The sequence below is a fragment of the Taeniopygia guttata genome, chromosome 9 (assembly GCF_048771995.1).
Source record: "Taeniopygia guttata chromosome 9, bTaeGut7.mat, whole genome shotgun sequence".
In the NCBI taxonomy this organism is placed as follows: Eukaryota; Metazoa; Chordata; class Aves; order Passeriformes; family Estrildidae; genus Taeniopygia; species Taeniopygia guttata.
This window is the reverse complement of record NC_133034.1, coordinates 19,604,335-19,622,843: the sequence shown is the minus strand read 5'-3', so window position 1 is coordinate 19,622,843 and position 18,509 is coordinate 19,604,335. Positions and strand designations below refer to the sequence as shown.

The following is an 18,509-nucleotide window of genomic DNA, read 5'->3' as shown; positions in this document are numbered from 1 at the left end:
AAGAATGGCCCCCAGTGTATGAAAACTTCACAATGAAGTATTTGGTATCTGGAATATTTTTTTTTCCCTTAAGCTCGTATCTGAATGCATTAAAACCACAAAATGTTGTGCTGTGAAAGAATGCAAAATGCAGCCTTTATAGGAATGGCCCAAGTCTCAGAGACCAGGATTTTTAACTGAGCCTCACGAAAGCCAGAAGAAATTAAGAGGGGCTACAAGGGGAGCCATAGCCCCACTAGCAGGTCCAATATGGCCTGAGATACTGAGAGAAGGCAACAGATCCCATACCCTGAAGTGAAACAAGGAATTCCTTGGGCAGGGATCTAACTGGCCTTGGGATAGTAATTTCTCCATGGGAAAAGAGATCTTTGTCATATCAGTTACATTTCCACGAAATGCTGCATTTACATCTCGTACTTGTGCTCCATTCAGACACCTTCCCTGAGAGCCCCACCTTGCAGAGAGCTGCACAACAACCAAAAACATGTAATGAGCGTGGATGTGCTTAAACAATAGCCATTTTCTCCCCAAAAAATACTGCCATAAGAACACTGGACACAGCTATTACCTTTTCTTGAACTACTGATGATTTCTTGCCCATGGTGTGAATCCTTTGCAGCGTGGAGCAGAGCTAAGCCTGATTAACCAGCCTCACCTTTTGCCAGTGGGGCTAATGGGGTTTATTCTCCATTCCAACACACTGGTCTCTCATCCCCATTATTTTACATCTCACCTCAAGTTAACAATGACCATCCTCAGAGCACACAGGGCACGGCTACACTGGATATTATGTGCTCTGCCATGTTGGATGGGCAGTGACAAAAATTATCCCTCTTCCCCCAGGTCCTTCCATCGTCCCACTGCAGCGAGCAGAGCCAACACTGGGCAACCCTCTAAAATGTTTATTTGGACCAGTGGCCGGGGATCTACATCTTACAGACATGATGAGAAAAGGTAAAGGCGCCTGTGCTGATTGTCTCTTATGGTTTTGAACATTTGTGAGTGTGGGCCCTGTCTTCTCCCCAATGGTGGCACTGGAGAAGCAGGAGGGATGCAAGGGTGTCCTCCCTGTGCCCCACAGCCCCAGCTGCTGCTCCACCAGGCACAGGAGCAGCCAGGAGTGCCAGGGATACTGTACCAAGCCAAAGCAGAACCAGGGGCAGTGCCAGAGCCATGGTCAAAGCCTCCCTTGTTCTCAGACATCAGCAGCACACCGTGACCATCTCTGATTCAGGTTCAAAGCACACCATTCCTCAGCCACAGGTGTGCAGCCCCAGCCCCTGTGAAGCTGTCATGCCTCCAGCCTTCAACCACACTGTCCCCCAGGCAGAGCACTGCCCACCACAGCTGTTGCACACCTGAATGATGCATCCAGCTGCCAGAGATGTTTTCTGGTTGTACAAGTGCATGTGTGATGATGAGGCTGTGTGCAATACATTGCACAGTAGCTGGGGGCTGTTTAGCTGCTTGAAAGTGAGCTGGTGGCTCACCAGCCCACTTGAGTGGTGTTGCTGGAGGGAACAGGCTGAAGGAGACAGAGGAATAAATGAGTTACTGGATGTCCCAGGGGAGCAGGGAAATGTGCCAAAGAGAAGGGAAGGGGAGGTTTGAAGTCCACAGACAAAGGCAGTGCTCAGTTGGGAACAAAAGTTAAATATCAGTGATGAAATAACAGTTGCCAGTAATGCTCAGACTCATCCTTCCAAAATCCCTCTCCTTTGTAGTAAGATTTGCTGGACAGCTTGTCTTGTCACAACAAGGACACATTTGCCTTTCTTTTCTTTCCTTGTCCCCTTTCCACCTCTCCTTCAGTTCGTCTTGCAGCCACTATTAAATGTAATCACAAAAAATCACACTCCAGTGAAACAAAACCAGATATCAATGTATCTACAGTGCCAATTAGCAAAACACACTCTTCAGTAATTCTAATGAGACATTACTGTTGGCATCTGCTTGGGAATATGCACTCCTGAATTCAGGCAGCAGAGCTGCCCTCAGGACCCTGAGATTCTTTGGAGAATTGGCTGATTTGCTGAATGTTTCTGCAAAGGTTGCATAGGTGTTCAGCTCTTTGGGTTATCTGATCCCAAACAGATATTCTGAAGACAGCATGAACTTTAGCAGCATGAACTTTGCAGCATGAACTTTCACTGGAGCTGGTTGTCCAAATGCCTCCTGTACTTCTGCCTGTCTCTTCTTTAATTGCATTTTCCCCAGGCTAATGTCCTGCATTAGAACACTGTCATGGTCCAGGGTTACACACTTGGAGGAGATATCTGCCCACACTTTGGGCTGGCTGGAAGCTCCTGATTAGCACAGCCTTTGACTCTCACTGTGTTTGAAGCTAGGCTTACTAACTTGGGCTGAGGGCTCACCAGAGTCTGGGCAGTACAAATCCAGGCAGAGCTCCTGCCTGCCTGCCTGCAGAAACAGGGAATAGGGAGCAGTATCTCCATGCCTACACACCAGCCCTGGTAAATTCAGATATCTTGACAAGCCTTTGGGTGGGTTTATTTCCCAAGAGGTTCTGTAGAGCTGTACAGAAGGACTTCTTTGTACCTGGTGAGTGATTAATAAAATGCAGAGGGAAATGGAGAAAAAGAGGCTGGAAATAAGAGAGTGCTGATGGCAGCCTGAGGACTGCAGAGGAGAGGTGCGAATACAGAGCAAGTGCTGTTAGTGGGAGAAACTCCTCCTCCAGTGTCTGGCAGGATTTTAACACATGTAAGGTCACCAGTGCCATCATTATATCAAACAGGTGGTGCCTTTCAGAGAAATTACTCACCTTAAATGACCCTTTCCAAAGAATTTTGTGCTTTAAACTTCAGACAGGAAGATTGTCATATGGATCAGCAAGCTTGTCACCCAACATATGCTACAACCACAGGCTTTTGAGGGGTTGCACAATAATACTAACTATGCTACAATGAGCCACTTGCTCTAAAGGAATCACCTCCTCCTGGGTGGAAGGTATCTCTCAGGCATCTCTTTTTGCAGGACGAGCACCAGAATACCTGTATTTCATTGCTGTTTTAGCCATTGATGATTCCCCAGCTGCCACATTTTATGCTTTGGAAAACTAGTCCAGCCCTCATTCTTTGTCAGCTGTCAAAGAGATTCTCCACACCATTGCAACCACTGGAAAATCAAAGCACTGGTTTGGTTTGGTTTGGTTTGGTTTGGTTTGGTTCAGTTTTGTCCAGCTTGGTGAGGAAGAGGGAGGGAATTGAGTGAACAAATCTGTTAATATCTATTCTGAGGGCTCCAGAGAGATTTCCTGTTGCCATAGATCCACCAGCAAAAACTGGTGCAGTCAAATAGATCTGTAAAGAAAAATGCAAAGAAGGTGGCTTCTGAGCAGAAAAATCCCTGAACATGGGGAATTCTGCAGATAAGACACAGGAGTAGTTTCTGACCATTGCATTTGAGGATTTCTGATATCAGTAAACACCTCACCATGAGGTAATTTGAGTGACACCTACATAACAACTGTGATATCAGAGAAGGGAATGTGAATTCAAAGTCATCCTGAATTATTCAGGCAGGCATCCCTGCCTGACAAGCCCCAGGACTGTGTGGTGCCAGAGGAGGCAATGTCTCCCTCGGTGTCACACCATGGGTCCTTTGCAAGGGGAGGGCTTTGAAGGTAGGTAATCTCTGTTCACTTGAAATGAATAAAGTAATTGCAGGTCCCTGGTAATTCTGGCTTTCCCGTGAGGACACTTGGCACACTTCACAGAGCTGTTAGTACTGCTCATTCTGGAGCAGGAGGTACGGAAGGATCTGCTGACCACATTGCAGAGGGATCCCTGCACTGCTGCTGTGCAGGGACAGGGAGAGGAAAATCTCTGCCTGTCCCCAGCAGGCACAGCCATGGCTGAGCTCTCCTCTCTGGCATCTGAGCCAGGGAGAGCAGCCAGTCTTTACCCCTGAGCAGCTTGGCAGAAAGGACAGGGAAATTTAGCAGGGGAGAACTTCAGTTTGGAAATTATCAAGGGCACAAAGACCTTTTGTCCTTGGGGGCTTGCTTCCTATTAAATGCCTTTGCAGAGGTCAGGGAGACCCCCTGTTCTGAGAGCTGGGGCCACTTTAAAAACCAGCAGCCCCCCTGGATGTCATATGTGGAGTTATCCAGGGAATCACAAGGATTAGATGGAGTCACTTGGTGAGCAGTGCCTGGGATGCAGTGACCTGTGCTTAAACACAGCCCAGCAGGCAGCTGGCTGTGGCTGTGCAGCTCTGGGATCCAAAATCAGCCAGATAAGCAGGGCATTATTCCAGCTGGCCAAGCAGAGGGAGGCCCCTGAGCTGTGCCAAAAGTTCACAGGTACACCAACCCACCCCCCCAACACTGCTGAACTCTCACATGCAGGGCACTGCTGCTGCCCCAGTGAGGGAGGTGCTGAGACTGCTCTGCTTGTGGCCAAATACTGGGCAACACATATTGTGTTCCCCAAACCAGGGCTCTCAGGGACAAAAATGTGAAGTTTTGTAGCAGCAGATGCTCCCAGCATCACACAAATAGAATTGGCACCTCCCCAGGGCAGGCACAAGCATGAGGAGGAGGAGGAGGGAAGGCTGCTCCTGGGCTGTGGCAGGACTGCTGTCGTGGGCTGGCGTGTGCCACACCACCACCCACTCCAGCAGGGTCACCAGGCTGACTCCTGGCAGAAATTCAGGGGGAAAAAGCCCTGAGGTGTAGCAGGCTATCACTTTGCTGTTGTTGGGGGCTTTGAATAACAAATATTTACAAAAGAGCATTGGAAGCAGTGCTCCAAGCCTGACCTCTGGCAGAGCTTTCTTTAGTTTTATATCCTATAGTAAGTGAGCTTGGAGGATGCACCTGGCAGGTGGTCACCAGTCACCTTTGCCAGGCAGCTCATTTTCACTACACACCCTTCAGTCCCTCCTTTTTTTACCTCTGATGGCGTGTTCATTGGCCAAAGGCCACATGGGAAGCACTTGTAACCACTCTCAATTAGTTATTTGTTTTCAAATTGTCCATTTGTATCCCTTTTATGTCCAATGACATTAGTGAGTGATTGCTCTGGGCCTGTTTTATGCCTACACGTTGACATAAGTTATGCTGTATGATCATTTAATGTTCTGGAACTGCATGACAATCTCTGCCTTCCTGTCTGCTTCCATTTGGGAGCGATGCAAATCCTAATGGCAGCAGTTAAATACAGTGTGATAAATAATAATAGAAAAGTAACATTAGATTATTACTCTATATTACTTCTTTGAAGGCAATTGCATCTGCCAGTTTACAATATATTTTTTTTCACAAACAGCAGAGGAAACCTTGACAGGCTGAATTACCATTTCATTTCCAAACAGGAAAACACTGACAAGCCTTAAAGGATGGTTTTGAAGAGGAACCATGGACACCTAAAGATGTAAACTGCAGTTGGATAAAAAAACCTCAATGGTTGTTAGGTACAGGAGACTATTGACAGCAGTACTGTCTAAGCAAGATTTTTGCTATAAAACCCCACACCATATGTGCTTTTCCTGGCTATGACTCATCATCTAAATAGAAATTCAATTCCAGTCTCAGGGAGTCTATGATTAAACATATTTTTTTGCTGTTGCTTCTACTGTGTTTATGTATGATTTTACATCTGTCTTATCTCTATTTCTTTATCCTTAATAGCCAATGTAAGTTCTCTGGTTGACCTGGCTCAGTGATTTTATTTTTTTCCTCACGGGTGAGTGAAACTTGGTGGCTTCAGCTGAAAGGAGCGGTGGGTTTGCTAGAGCCCAAAGTGACGTTGATGTTGCTCACCTGCCATTTTGCAGAGAGTAGAAGAGGAACTTCTCCCACGTGTACTACTGTGTCCATGTTATGGTGGTGCCAGGGCTCAGAGGTGTGCGGTTCACATGCTTCGGGTGCTGCCTGGATGATTCAAAAGATCCATAACAGAAAACACAGGAGATTTTGACCAGCCTCAGGTCTGTAAGTACATTTTAAACCCACAAAGTTTGAGTGTGTTTGAAATGTACTCAAATATTTCCTTCTCCACCATTGTGTCCTCATGACCCATTGAATCATCAAAGGCTCGGAGATGAAAGAAGGACTTATGGTTAGAAAATGCAAAGGACTCTCTGCTGAAGGGGGAATGGTTTGTTGTATCTTCTTTTTCTCTTTTTTTCTTTTTTTTTAAATCCCAGAACAAATAGCTCTGGTGGATAATTCTCTGTGAGGGCTTTCACTGTAATGAGTAACTGGCCTTCCAAAAAGCTGTTTTATGAATACAGTAAATAAGCTCTCAATCAGAAAAACCCACAGAAGTCAATTGCAAAATCCCTATAGTGTTTCATGAGCTTTGAGTCACACTCGGGGTGGAAAATTGCCCGAACCAATAGCCAACCAATAGTTAACCAAAAGAGAGCATGGTCCTTTCAGATAATATTAATGATGACTTCAGGCTATTTCCTACATGTGGTAACATAAGACTTGTTACCCTATTCAGCTGGAAAAAAGACACCTCATACACCTGGATATCTTCTGGTGGCAGGTCAAATACACCTCTGGGATAATTCTACTGAGCCAAAGAGGCTGTACCAAAGAAGCATTTACTGAGCTGGCACAAGTGTCTGATATTTATATTTGCTGTAAGGGGTTTTCACCTTTTCAGAAATGCTGTAATTTATTTTGGAGATGAATAAGTTTCCACCAGGTCAGAGTGAATCTGTTGGAAAAGGAGACCAGAGGACCTTTAAGCCTTTCTCTCCCATGAGATGGGTATGGAGGTGGAATTGCCCACCCTGTAGAGGCTGCATTGATGATTAAACATGAACTTCACATAAGAATGTATTATTTTCAACCTCAGAAATATTTACCAAAAAATCAGGGATCACGACCTACTGGACAAAAGGAAAACAGTCACAGCCCTCAAAGCTGGGGAGGACCGGGCCATTCTCCTGGGGCTGGCCATGATGGTGTGCTCGATCATGATGTACTTCCTGCTGGGAATCACGCTGCTGCGCTCCTACATGCAGAGGTAACACACCCCCTGCTCCAGCTGACTCCACGGGGCTTATTCTTTTGGCTCTTTTAATTAAAGTTTTATAATTGTTCACTTGGTCAGCATAGGCCTAACCCTGCACTTCCTTGCCCCAGTATAAATTTGGCACAGCCGCAGTGAAAGCAATTCGGGTAATACTGGCATAAAGTGAGGGAAGAATTAGATCCCTGTTGGACAAAATCTCGATCGCCAGGCTTTAGAGCTGGCACAGTTTAACTCCAGTATAATATCCATATCAGCTGGCCTGCAGTCTGCTGAACCCTATAAGCTCCTCAGGGGCTGTTGCTGCAAAGCCCAGGCTTGGGACAAAAGAGCAAAAAATATTTTGCAGCCTTGAGAAACAGTACACTTTCAAATGAAAGATGGAGAATTAATTTGGGAAAGAAATCAAGCTCTTTGTAGAATATAGTTTTCCATGTCGGTTATGACTTTCATTTTAACGAGTGAAATCCTCATGAAAGAGAGTAATTTGCTGAAAGCAAAAGACCATCTTCCATCACTCCTGCACTGCACTTAATTTTTCTGAGGCTGTCTCTGGCTTCCTCCTCTGCCACCAAGCAGAGAGTGTGGCCTGTGATTCATTAACAACATTTGTAATCAGTTTTCAAGCATCAGCCCTATTTAAAATCCAGCACAGACTGCAGTAAGACTGTCAGTGTTGGGTTTTTCCCTGTCCTGATTTGTGGAGTTAAGAGAATGAAAAATGTGTAACTGGGGATCAAAATATTAGTCTGCCATGCCCCAACCACTCTAAGGCAGGGGCACATACCTGGAACATTTTGGGTAATACACCACAAGGCACATGCAAAAAGTGCTTAGAGTTAACTGGTGTGAGCATCCTTGGTTATACTGGTGCACCTGCATGAGAATATTCCCTCTAGACCCTGCAGTGATAAGGAAGACAGATGAGGATGAACTGTACTGATTCACAGACATATTATTTATGTGATAAAGTTATTTGTCCCTTTTTTAAATCAAGGCAAAATTTTTAGATTTTGAAAACTGAGTTCAAGGCCTGTTAAGTATCCAAGAGCATTTGCTATTCCAAATTGCTCTCCCAGATCTTTCAGCAATATCAGGGTCAATTGCAGAGGCTGCTAAGGTCAAAATTGCTCACGTGGAAAGAGTTGATTTATATTATATGATATGTGAAAAAAAAATTGCCAGATGATATCAAAACACCTTCAAGGCATCAACTATTCCATCTTCACAAGTCTGTGGTAGGTAGGTCTTACTTTATTAACCCCCTGCATGAATAAAACAGCAGCAGAAAGGTGAAAGTGAGGAGAAGACAACCCAGGAGCCTTTGCTGTCACTTTTTTTCCACACAGACAGATCTCCTCAGGGGTTATTCTCCTTTACAGCAACATCCCTCCAACAAATACTGCCTGGAAGGGTGAAAAAAATCCTTTCATTCAATTTCCCCCAGAAAACATAGCATAATTTAACATAAATGTAAAAGAGAATATACAAGCAGAATTACTGCTTAAGTAAAACAGCAACAGAATTAGTCAGAAATCTTTGATATCACTTGCAATGTAAAGCTCTCATAGTTTTTTTGAGGGGCAAGCAGACCCTCATCCCCTTCATGGAAGGGTAAGACAGGCTCCTTGGGGGTGAGCTGGAGGGCTGGACACGATTAAAGGGGAGCCCTGGGTGAAACCTCCCCCCAACCCACAAAGGGCTTTTTGCAGAGCCCTCAGCGTGCCCTTTCCCCAAGGAAAACACAGCTGTAGATTTTTAAATACATGCCAGTGAATATTGCTAATGCACAGCCAGGCTCCATCGTTCCAGTTTTAGCCTCTGGTGAATTGGAGATGAGATTAAATCCTCCAGAAAAGTTACAACCACTGACTTAACTCAGAGAAAACTGAGCAAGCTGCCACTAGGAAAAGCTTTCCATAGGTAGAGCTGCATGAGGTACCACTTGAGAGTTCCTATGTCTTCACATATATGAGAATCCAGACCCTGTTAATTCAAAATTGTCCCCTCAAACTTCACTTTAAATTGAGCTGGACTTTGAGTTAACCCTCAAGTCTTAGCTCAGGTGTCTTGTCATGCAGCACCGTGTGTGTTGTGCTCTCCCCAGCATGGGCTGCTGTTTTCTTTATATGGAAAGGTTCACTTTCCATTTATACACAGACATAAGTGAATAGGGTAATTTTGTTCCCAAAGGCTAAACTTTGGGTACTACAGAATCAAACACTGTGATGTGTGACATGAGACAGCCCAGGCTTTGCTGCAACATGTAGCCTCTCCTGCAAGATGCCCCCAAGTATATTTCTGATGGGAATCCTGATGGCTTTAGTGCTTATTTACCTATTCTTGCCATGCTCTAATGTCTCTTTTTTTCCTGCTTAGTGTCTGGACAGAAGAGACTCAGTGCTCGCTTCTCAATGCATCCATCACAGAAACCTTTAACTGCTCATTTAACTGCGGTCCAGAGTGCTGGAAAATCTCTCAGTACCCCTGCCTGCAGGTGTATGTTAATCTCACCTCTTCTGGCCAGAAGCTTCTACTCTACCACACCGAGGAAACAATGAAAATTAATTCTGAGGTAGGAGCACAGAATAAAATTTGTTCCTAAATGGGTTTCTGGAGGGCTTCTCATCTCATTACATCCATTCCTCACTTTAGAGAAATATAAAGCTTCCAGCTCCTGCTTCACTGATAAATACAGAGCAGAGAAAGCAGAAATCAGGGCACAGACTGAGCTCACATGGCTGGAGTGGGGCAACTTTCTGCCTCCATCCATTCCACACGAGGTTCTGTGTCCCCAGGTCTGGAGCCTCACTCATCCTTTTCAAGATCTTTACAGGAGCAGGGGCTCACCGAGCACATTCTCGTGGAGCTGTGGACAGGTCACTTCCCACCCAGGAATGGCTCCCCATGACAGTGAACACCCCTAGAAATGTGCAGGGAGCATCCATGAGGCAGTGAGAATGGAAATGGCACCATTTCTGCAGGGCAGGGAAGGTGGTGGGGAGAGCTGAGAGCCCATCTCCATCTCTGGTGACAAACAAAGACCCTGAAGGGTTGCTGAGTGGGGGGTGCCAAGGTAAAAGCAGCAGCACAAACATAAAAGGTCTGGCTTTGGGGTGTGAATAAGATAAGGAGCCGCCCCATCTTTGCAGCATAACTGATTCCAGACGTGGAAATAATGGAATTATTTTGAGCAAACCTGGAGAATTCCTGTCTCTGCTTCTGCAAGTACAAACTCCAGCATAAGTCCATGCAGGTGGGATGGAGAGAGCTCCTGTCTGGAGGCTGAAGGGAGGCAGCAGCAGCACAGCTCTGCAGCTGGCACGGGCTGTGCATCACCCCCTGCCTTCCCCAGGGAAAGGAGAGCTGGGAACAGGGAAATGTCCCTCTCCCCACCTTCCTTTATTTATCCTGACAGTGCCTGTGCCCCTGAGAGTACAAACTGGAGGGAGCTGGGACACAGTGGGGTCATTAGACTTACAGGTGCCAAATTTTCTTTAACTGCTTGGTTATCCAAGGTCACTGAACCCCAAACTTGGCAAAGAACACCCCGGAACAGCAGAGCCCTGGATCAGGCTGCTGACAGCATAACCTATTGTGTTTCTATTTATGGCAGCTGTTCAGTAGAACAAATTAATCCTGCATATTAAGATGAAGTGATATTAAAATTAGTCAAAGTATGGCATGGTTGCACTAGGCTGCTTATGGGCTGGATAATTAACTCTCGTGCTGAGAGATGGAATCCTCTGGCTCTGAAGTGTGAAATGGAGAAGAGTTCCCCCTTTTTCCCCTCCCCTCTGGCATGAGTGCAGGAAGAGGCACTCACTGTCCGTGCAGCCTGAGGCAGGACAGACCTGCCTTCCTGCTGGGGCAAAAGCAAAACCATGATGTTCATGCCTCAATTTGATTAAAAGAGATCAGATAAAACTCTATGCTCCACTGATTCAAAAAAATTGAGAGATTCAGCATAAATCTCCACATTCTTTTATTGATCATTTTTGCTTGCTGAAATGGACTTTGAAATTCTCCCAGATGCCACCTCCTCCTAATTTAGTGTAGGCACAGTTAATACTTCTGCAGCCCAAGGTTGTTTTACAGGTTAAGCTCTGCTCTCAGGAGGATTCCTAGGTTTTCCTGACATGCTGCTGGCTATGTGACCTGAATACGAAAGCAGTTTTGAGTGGAATTTTGCAATGTCTATAAAATACCTGTTTTCTTGCTCATGGTTCAGATCAGCAGAGTTTCCAAGCTCAGATCAGCACAACCAATCTCAGCACTCCGGATGTGCTTTCCCTCTTCCCTGGCCAGAGAGAATCCCCATGCAGCAGGAAAGCAGTGCTGAGCAGTGCTGGGTGCTAACCTGTCTCTCTCCATCCACTTACATCTGTGCTCCCTGTCTTTGCCCTTGCCAAATAAACAAAAGAAAAACAAACAAAAAAACCCAAAAACAAAAACAAACAAAAACAAAAACAACAAACAAACAAACAACAAATAAACCAGGAAAAAAAACATAAAAAAAAAACCACCAAATAAAAACCCCAAAACAAACAAACAAAAGCACAAAAAACCCCAAAAAAAAAAACCAAACCAAACAAAAAAAAAAACAAAACAAAACAAACCCACAAAAAATACCCAAAAAAGCCCAAAAAAACAAACAAAAAAAATCCCAAAAATCCCCCAAACCCCATGCCTGGCTCACTGAGCTCTGACATTACTGGGGACAACACAGAGCCCAGTCCTGACACTCCAAGACCAACACCAGTGACTCTCTGCTTTGCTGAGCACCCACACACAGAGACAGAGCAGCATCTGGAGCCTGCCTCTCTCTTCTCCCCAGCAGCCAGCACGAACAGAGCAAAATCCACTTTGATTTTAAATCGTGCTTTGTCCAGGAGAATTGCTGTCTAACCTGGCTGTCAGCTCAGAAGGTGGAGTGAGGAGTAGGTACAATTTATACTGAGATCTACAGCATGCTGCTGCTGGTCTCTGGTGGGAATCAGTGGGAAGTCAGTGGATATCTGTCAGGCTGCCCGAGTCTTTCCAAGAAAAGTACACAAGATTTCTTCTGGCTTTTCATTGCTCTTGCTGTGCCTTCTTTATCTCTAGCCTTTAGCACAAGCTCAGCCCCTTGTCAATACTACAGGCAAAACAGTTTAAATGCTTCCACATCTGCACTTTCCTTCCCCAGCTGCCAAAGGCTCTAACAGCCTCTGTGAGAGGTAAATCAGAGCCAGGCTGTCACCATGAGGAAGGGTTGTGGTAGTTAAAGCAATTAGAGAGGCTCCATTTTGATCTCACATTATGCAATTTTGACTCTTTTCATGTCATTGGAGCTACTGCTGATTTATATCAGTTCTCCATTAGTGAGATAACAAGAAGGATTTAATCACCAAAATCAACTGCAACTGCCTGGGACTCAGAAATGATGTATGTTCTTGGGGTTTCTCACTGAAGACTCCGGTGTTTGTAAGTCAGGAAGGAGTTTGCCTGGGCAGGGAGGGGAAACAGAGGTGTTCAGCACTGGATTCCAGTTGGGAACTGGAAAATTCCTTCTGAAGGAATCAATTCAGGTCAACTCAGACACAGAACTTCAATCCTTCAATCTCCTTCAGTTCTCCAAACCTGTTGCACTTTACAAAGGAGATGTAAATTGACATCCTGACCACCATCTCACAAAGATTGCCACAGCACATCCTGCCTAAGCTTCCAGGCTCAGCTTGGACACCAATCCCAGTCACAGACATATGATGAGAGCTGTGTATTTCACTGCCCAGCCTGAACTGGGGGCTTTTCTGGCAACAGCCTTTTTACTGTATCTTCACTGATTTAAGGGAAACTGCCTCCAGCTCACTGGGAGAAGTTGTGTGATCTCCATCCTTGGAGATATTCATAACCTGACTGGACAAGTCCCTGAGCAACTATGCACTAAGTGGGGCACTGGACTGGATGTGTCCAGGGGCAGGATACCTACCCAGTCCTTTATATTAGGAAAGTAGAGATGAAAACATTAAACACAACTTCTATTTGTAACTGTCTGAATAGATCTTCCTGGTGCTCAGATTGCAAGGAACACAAAACCACCTTTCTCATGCTGTATCACAAAATCTTCACCTGAGGTAGAGCACCAGACATTGCTTACTTGCAGATTTCCAAGTGTTTGACAATGCAGAAGTGCCAAAAATCAGCATTGATTTAATTGTCTGCATTCACAGGTACAGAATAATACCTGTGGATATAAAATTCCTTATCAGGCATTGTAGAAAACTATTGAAAATTTAAACTATGGAAAAAAAAGAGAATATCAATACAATAACAATCTTGTTATTGAGTCTTCTTACTTGTTTACCAAACACCTATGAAACACAGCCCTGGGATCTCACTGGGAAAGCTGAGATGTTGAAGGAGACCAGGAGCACCCCACAACCAAAATTTAATGTCCTTGTGCTGAGGACCAAAGCAAGGATCAGGATGTTTCCAGGAGCTCAGGAGAGCCAGAGCGAGGCAGAGAGCACACAGAGTAAGGGCACACATACCTTGGAGAGCACCTGGGAGAGCACAGCCTGGAGGGAGACACAGCTTCAGCACAAGGAGTCTGCATGAGAGGCAAAATAAATCAACTTCCTTTGCACAGCTGCACTTCACAGTTTCATGCTCCCAGACCCTCCATCATGAGCAGCATAGCAGGATGGGGTCTCTGTGCCAGCAGATGTAGGGAACAGCTCAAGTTCTGCTTCAGGTCCCCTCTGAGAACACTTGGAGTACTTGGACTCACTGCACTCTTGGGATATTTCTGCAAACTTAGAGCCCAGAAATCTTTCATCCCTTTGGCTTCTACATACCTTCTGTTTTCTGTCAATGAGAAGTTGTATTTGCCAAAGTGGCCAAGTTCTCATTTAATCACCTCATTCAGGATACTTCATGGGAATTCCAGAAACAGAAATGAATAGCAAAAAAAATGACAAGAAAAAAACCCCAAATTCCCCGAAACAACCACAACACCAACCCATTTGAACTGGAAATACTGCTGTTATGACAGTGATAACAGATAATTTACTAAGGGAAAATGTGGAATGCTTCACTGAGAAATTTCCCCTACTTAGTAGATTATGATCCATTAAGGACTCATAGGCACTGGAAGAGGGCTCGTGACTTTGGACATTTAAGAAAAATTTGGTCAGAATACAAGAGAATATCCTAAAGGGAGCAGACACACACCAGCAGCAAGATGGATGAGATATTAATGCTCTGATATTTTTCATCTCTAATTTCTAGAGCTCTATGAAATATTCATAATGGCAGCGTGGCCACGCTCCACCATTAATGCTCCAGTCTGCTAACGCCAGACAATCTCTCTGCCATGCTTCAAATCATATTCTGTGTTAATAACTTGCCAATGAATCAATCAAATCCTATTATGAGGTTAATCCTTTGATCATAATTAGGACTAGAAATTTGTTGCAGTATGTTTAAAAAAAGAACTCACAGCACATCATGAAAAAGAATGGAGGGACATTTATAAAGTATGTACATTAAAACAGTAATAATCAAAACCCATGGGCCACATTATTTTAATCAAAACATCTTATTGCTTTAGCAAAACTCACTTTTTCATTATTAAATTATAAACTTATAAATTATAAATTATCTGGGGCTACTTTAGGTTCTCACCAGGACAAGCAGCCTGCTGGGTCCCTCCTGCTGCATGTCCAACAAGAAGTCAAGCAGCAGATTTCCACTCCTCCTCTGTGCAGGTGTAGAAAACTTTCAGATTTGGTGGGGTGTAAGTGCATAGAAGAGAGAAGGAAGTGATAGGCCCTGGGCTGCTCCCATCAATCATCTTCCAGACCAGCAGGAGCAACAGCAAGTTGAGGGGCTTCTGCTCTAGGTCAAAAATTGTCCAGATGTGGCCTCAATCCTTGTGCCTGCCTACCACCTCACCAGCCTACACAGCTCTTGGCAGGGAGTGGTCAGCAGAGCCCAGGGCCACTGTCCTGCCTTTCCCATGGAATATCTTCAGTGCACAGACTCCATAAAGCAGTTTTTAAAATAATTTGGCCTTAGGATTCTCTGGAAATCTAGATTGCAAATGTGCTAGATAAAGCCACCCCCAAATCTTATTTCCCTTTGGACTAAAACTGAAATTGCAGGATCATCTTCAGAGAGAAGGAGCTGTTTGACTTTTGCTGGGGTCAAAAGCAAAAGAATTACTAAAAGCCACCCTGGCAACCAGGTTGATCTTCACCTAGAGGTTGAATGAAAGTTCTCTGGGCTGTCAGTAGGAAAACCTAGACCACTTATTTGTCTCTAGCTGAGGCATTACCCCCACGAGAATATTTGTGTAAAGGTCTCTCCTCATCCCTCTCCCCTCTGAGTGAACTCCTGTGCCCACTGTGACCACTTTGATCCAAGCCAAGTGAGAGCTAAACTTCCAGATTTGTATTTACAGAAAGTCAATTACCCATCTAACTGCAAACATGCATGTGCCACTTAAGATGAAGAGGTACTTCATCACTTCTATTTTTGCATGTGTAAATTAGCAATAATAATATATTCACCTATCTCACAAGGCACTGTGCAGATTAAAGCATTAATGTTTGAACAGCACTTGGAGGTTCTCCAATGGGAAATTCCGTAGATGTGCAAAATATTTAGTTTTGCTGTGATAAATTCATTATTAGCGTAATAGTATTCCACTCTTGTTACGAAAAGCATAATCATCTGGAGATTTCCTCACTTGCCACCTGCAAACAGACATTGTAACAGGTTTGGAGACGTTTTTCTCCCTCTGATTTCTCCCCAGTGTTCGTACATCCCCAAGTGCGGGAAGAACTACGAGGAATCCATGTCGCTGGTGAATGTGGTGATGGAAAACTTCAGGAAGTACCAACGCTTCTCCTGCTTCTACGACCCCGAGGGCGTGCAGAAGAACGTGATCCTCACCAAACTGTACAGCTCCAACGTGCTGTTCCACTCCCTGTTCTGGCCCACCTGCATGATGATCGGTGGGGTTGCCATCGTCGCCATGGTAAAGCTGACTCAATACCTTTCCCTGCTCTGCGAGAGAATCCAAAGGATCAGCAGATAGGAAAGGAGACTTCTCTGAAGTTTAATTACAGTGAAAATACTGTTTTTCTCATTCTTCACCAAAGAACCTTAAGTTTGTAATGTGCAAGTCTGGTATAAGTTCCTTACTATATTCTTCTAAGTAGAGCAATAATGCAAAGGCTGTTCTATATGCAAACATGATGTTATTATTATGCAGACAACTGAAAAAGTTACTGTTTTGTGTTGACTGTCTCTATGATCTTGTTTTATGCTGGAATTAGTACTTTCTTTTCTACAGCTAAAATAGGGCTCAGTGTGACCATTGGCCAAGCTTTAGTCAATTGGTGTTTTTGGTGTAAAAGATTCTGGGGAAATTCACTGCTGGACAAAGGGCAGCTGACCACTTGTGCATCATTGAGGTCTCACACCTGGCTCAGTCCACTGGATGGATTTGTGGCTTTGGTTTTTTAATACTGACTGCAGGGGTGGGGGGAAGCGCTGATAAGGGTTTTTTTAACGGTAATATGGCACAAAAAGGATGTATTTTGAGGTCAGGTGGGGATAAGCATACAGTATTTTCAGCCTCGGTAGGACTTGGTGATGCTTTGTGTTTGCTCCCTCAGTTCAGAGGTCAATTGTACCCTATGGTGTTTGTAAGGTCTTTCCGAAAACACTTTGGAGTTTTATTTTGTGTAGTGCTATAATTTTCTTCTGTCTTATCAACATAATTTTTGTCACTTACAGAAGCTGTAGCCAAAAAAGCAAAAAAACACCTTGTTCCATTTTGTATTCTAGTCTGAGCCCTATTGATGGAGGTGGGACCAGAACTCCTTATGTAAAGGTTTATTATTCATTTGTCTTGTATTTGCTACCATATCACTGTAAAGAAAAAAATAACACTATCAGCTATTTTTTTCATTTTTTACTTCCAACTATTTTAGATTTTTTTACTTGATATATATACAGATATATATATATATATATATATAAAAAGAAAAAGCTATATTATATCTAGTTGTGTATTAAAACTTGTTTGGGGGGGGGGGTTTCCTTTGTTTTTACCTGCTGGAAAATGAAGAGTACAATTCACGTATTTGTAACCTTCATCCTTGGATAATATCATAACGGAGAAGCAGCACTGCAGGATCTTATCCAATATTCATGATGTTGTTTCAGTCAAAGGTCTCTGTTGCTGTGACATGGGAAATGACAAAAATCTCATCCAATTCTATGGCTCTATTAACTGAATTGTTAGATAATCATCATAACACATTTGGAAATCTCTCCTGACCTTAACTCACTATGCAGTGCTGGCTGGCTGCAATGATTTATTGGAAAAACTGAGAATCTGGCTAAATTGTTGTCCTGTCAAATATTTACCACAGTATACTTGCCAGTTTAATTTCATACACACTGTAGTCACAATTTCTGCATAATTTATTTTTATTCCCCTATATAAAACATTCCTTCCTATGTTTTAAAGATACCTCTCTCAGTTCCTCATGCACCCAGCCTGAAGGACAAACACAAGGCACATCCTGGGAGCAATCCTGTGAACTCATTATCCAATAGCTCAAAAAACCATATACAGGTCTACTCAAACCAAGAAAATAACATTTTTCCCATCAAAAAGACTGCAAATCAAGTATTCTGCCTAGTTCACCTATATATATATAAGTACCTTTCTTCATCATAGCATTAAAAATTTCAAGATGTTACAAAACAAGTCATGCAAGTGTAATGTGAGCTGTAAAAAAAAAAAAAAAAAAATAGTTCTCAGCAGTGAAAATAAACCTGCAATCTTGTAATCAGTAGCATAATTTTCCTTAGGTAATTAAATTCCTGGAGGGTGGGGGGATAATGAAGGTTCCAAAAATATGTAATAAAAATATTCAATTAAATCTTCCAGATTTCAGTATCTGCTGCCTTCAGATCTGGCTTGTTTCATCAAACTGCTTTCTGTAGCTTCCATTACCAAGAAAAGAGGAGCGCTGGTGCACCAGGGAATTTGTAAATGTTCATTTGCAAAACCTCCTTTTTGATCAATATGTTGGAATTGCAGAAGCTGGCACTGGGAGATCGGGGAACCTCAGCATCAGTGGGGCTGGACTGAGCTGCCCACCACAATTCCCAGGCCAGGAATGCAGCACTGAGCTTTTCCCCACCACCAGCAGCCCCTGTGCTGCCCATTTGCACAATGATGTAGGTGCCCTGTGACATTTTTGGTGCCTGTGTTTGTGTGTTTTCCTTCGGTGGCAGGGAAGATGATTGTTCCTGACATTTACACATCAAACGCTCCTTTCAACATGCCACGCCATAAAACATTTCACCAGAGCTCCTGTGGGTGAAACAGCTTGCTGCTCTTGTAGGCTATAATCATTTTGTTGACATTAAGGGAGAGATCTGTGGGATAGCAAAACAACTTGAGTAATTGGATGGAGTGAGGTAAAA

The 18,509-nt window shown here is 43.9% G+C and overlaps 1 protein-coding gene across 10 annotated transcripts in view; it reads left to right on the top strand.

Annotated features, from left to right (window-relative positions):
- Window positions 1-17,976, top strand: part of KCNMB2 (potassium calcium-activated channel subfamily M regulatory beta subunit 2) — a 138,331-nt gene extending 120,355 nt beyond the window's left edge. For 6 of the 10 annotated variants that reach the window (XM_072933161.1, XM_030280093.4, XM_072933160.1 and 3 more), the window contains 4 exons: window positions 844-954; window positions 6,837-7,007; window positions 9,393-9,588; window positions 15,814-17,976. In XM_072933161.1, the coding sequence (XP_072789262.1) occupies window positions 844-954; window positions 6,837-7,007; window positions 9,393-9,588; window positions 15,814-16,098 (763 nt within the window). In that variant the 3' untranslated portion in view covers window positions 16,099-17,976. The remainder of the gene's footprint in view (window positions 1-843; window positions 955-6,836; window positions 7,008-9,392; window positions 9,589-15,813) is intronic. The other 4 variants (XM_072933162.1, XM_072933164.1, XM_012575677.5 and 1 more) reach the window with 2 other exon arrangements.
- Window positions 17,977-18,509: the final 533 nt, after the last annotated feature.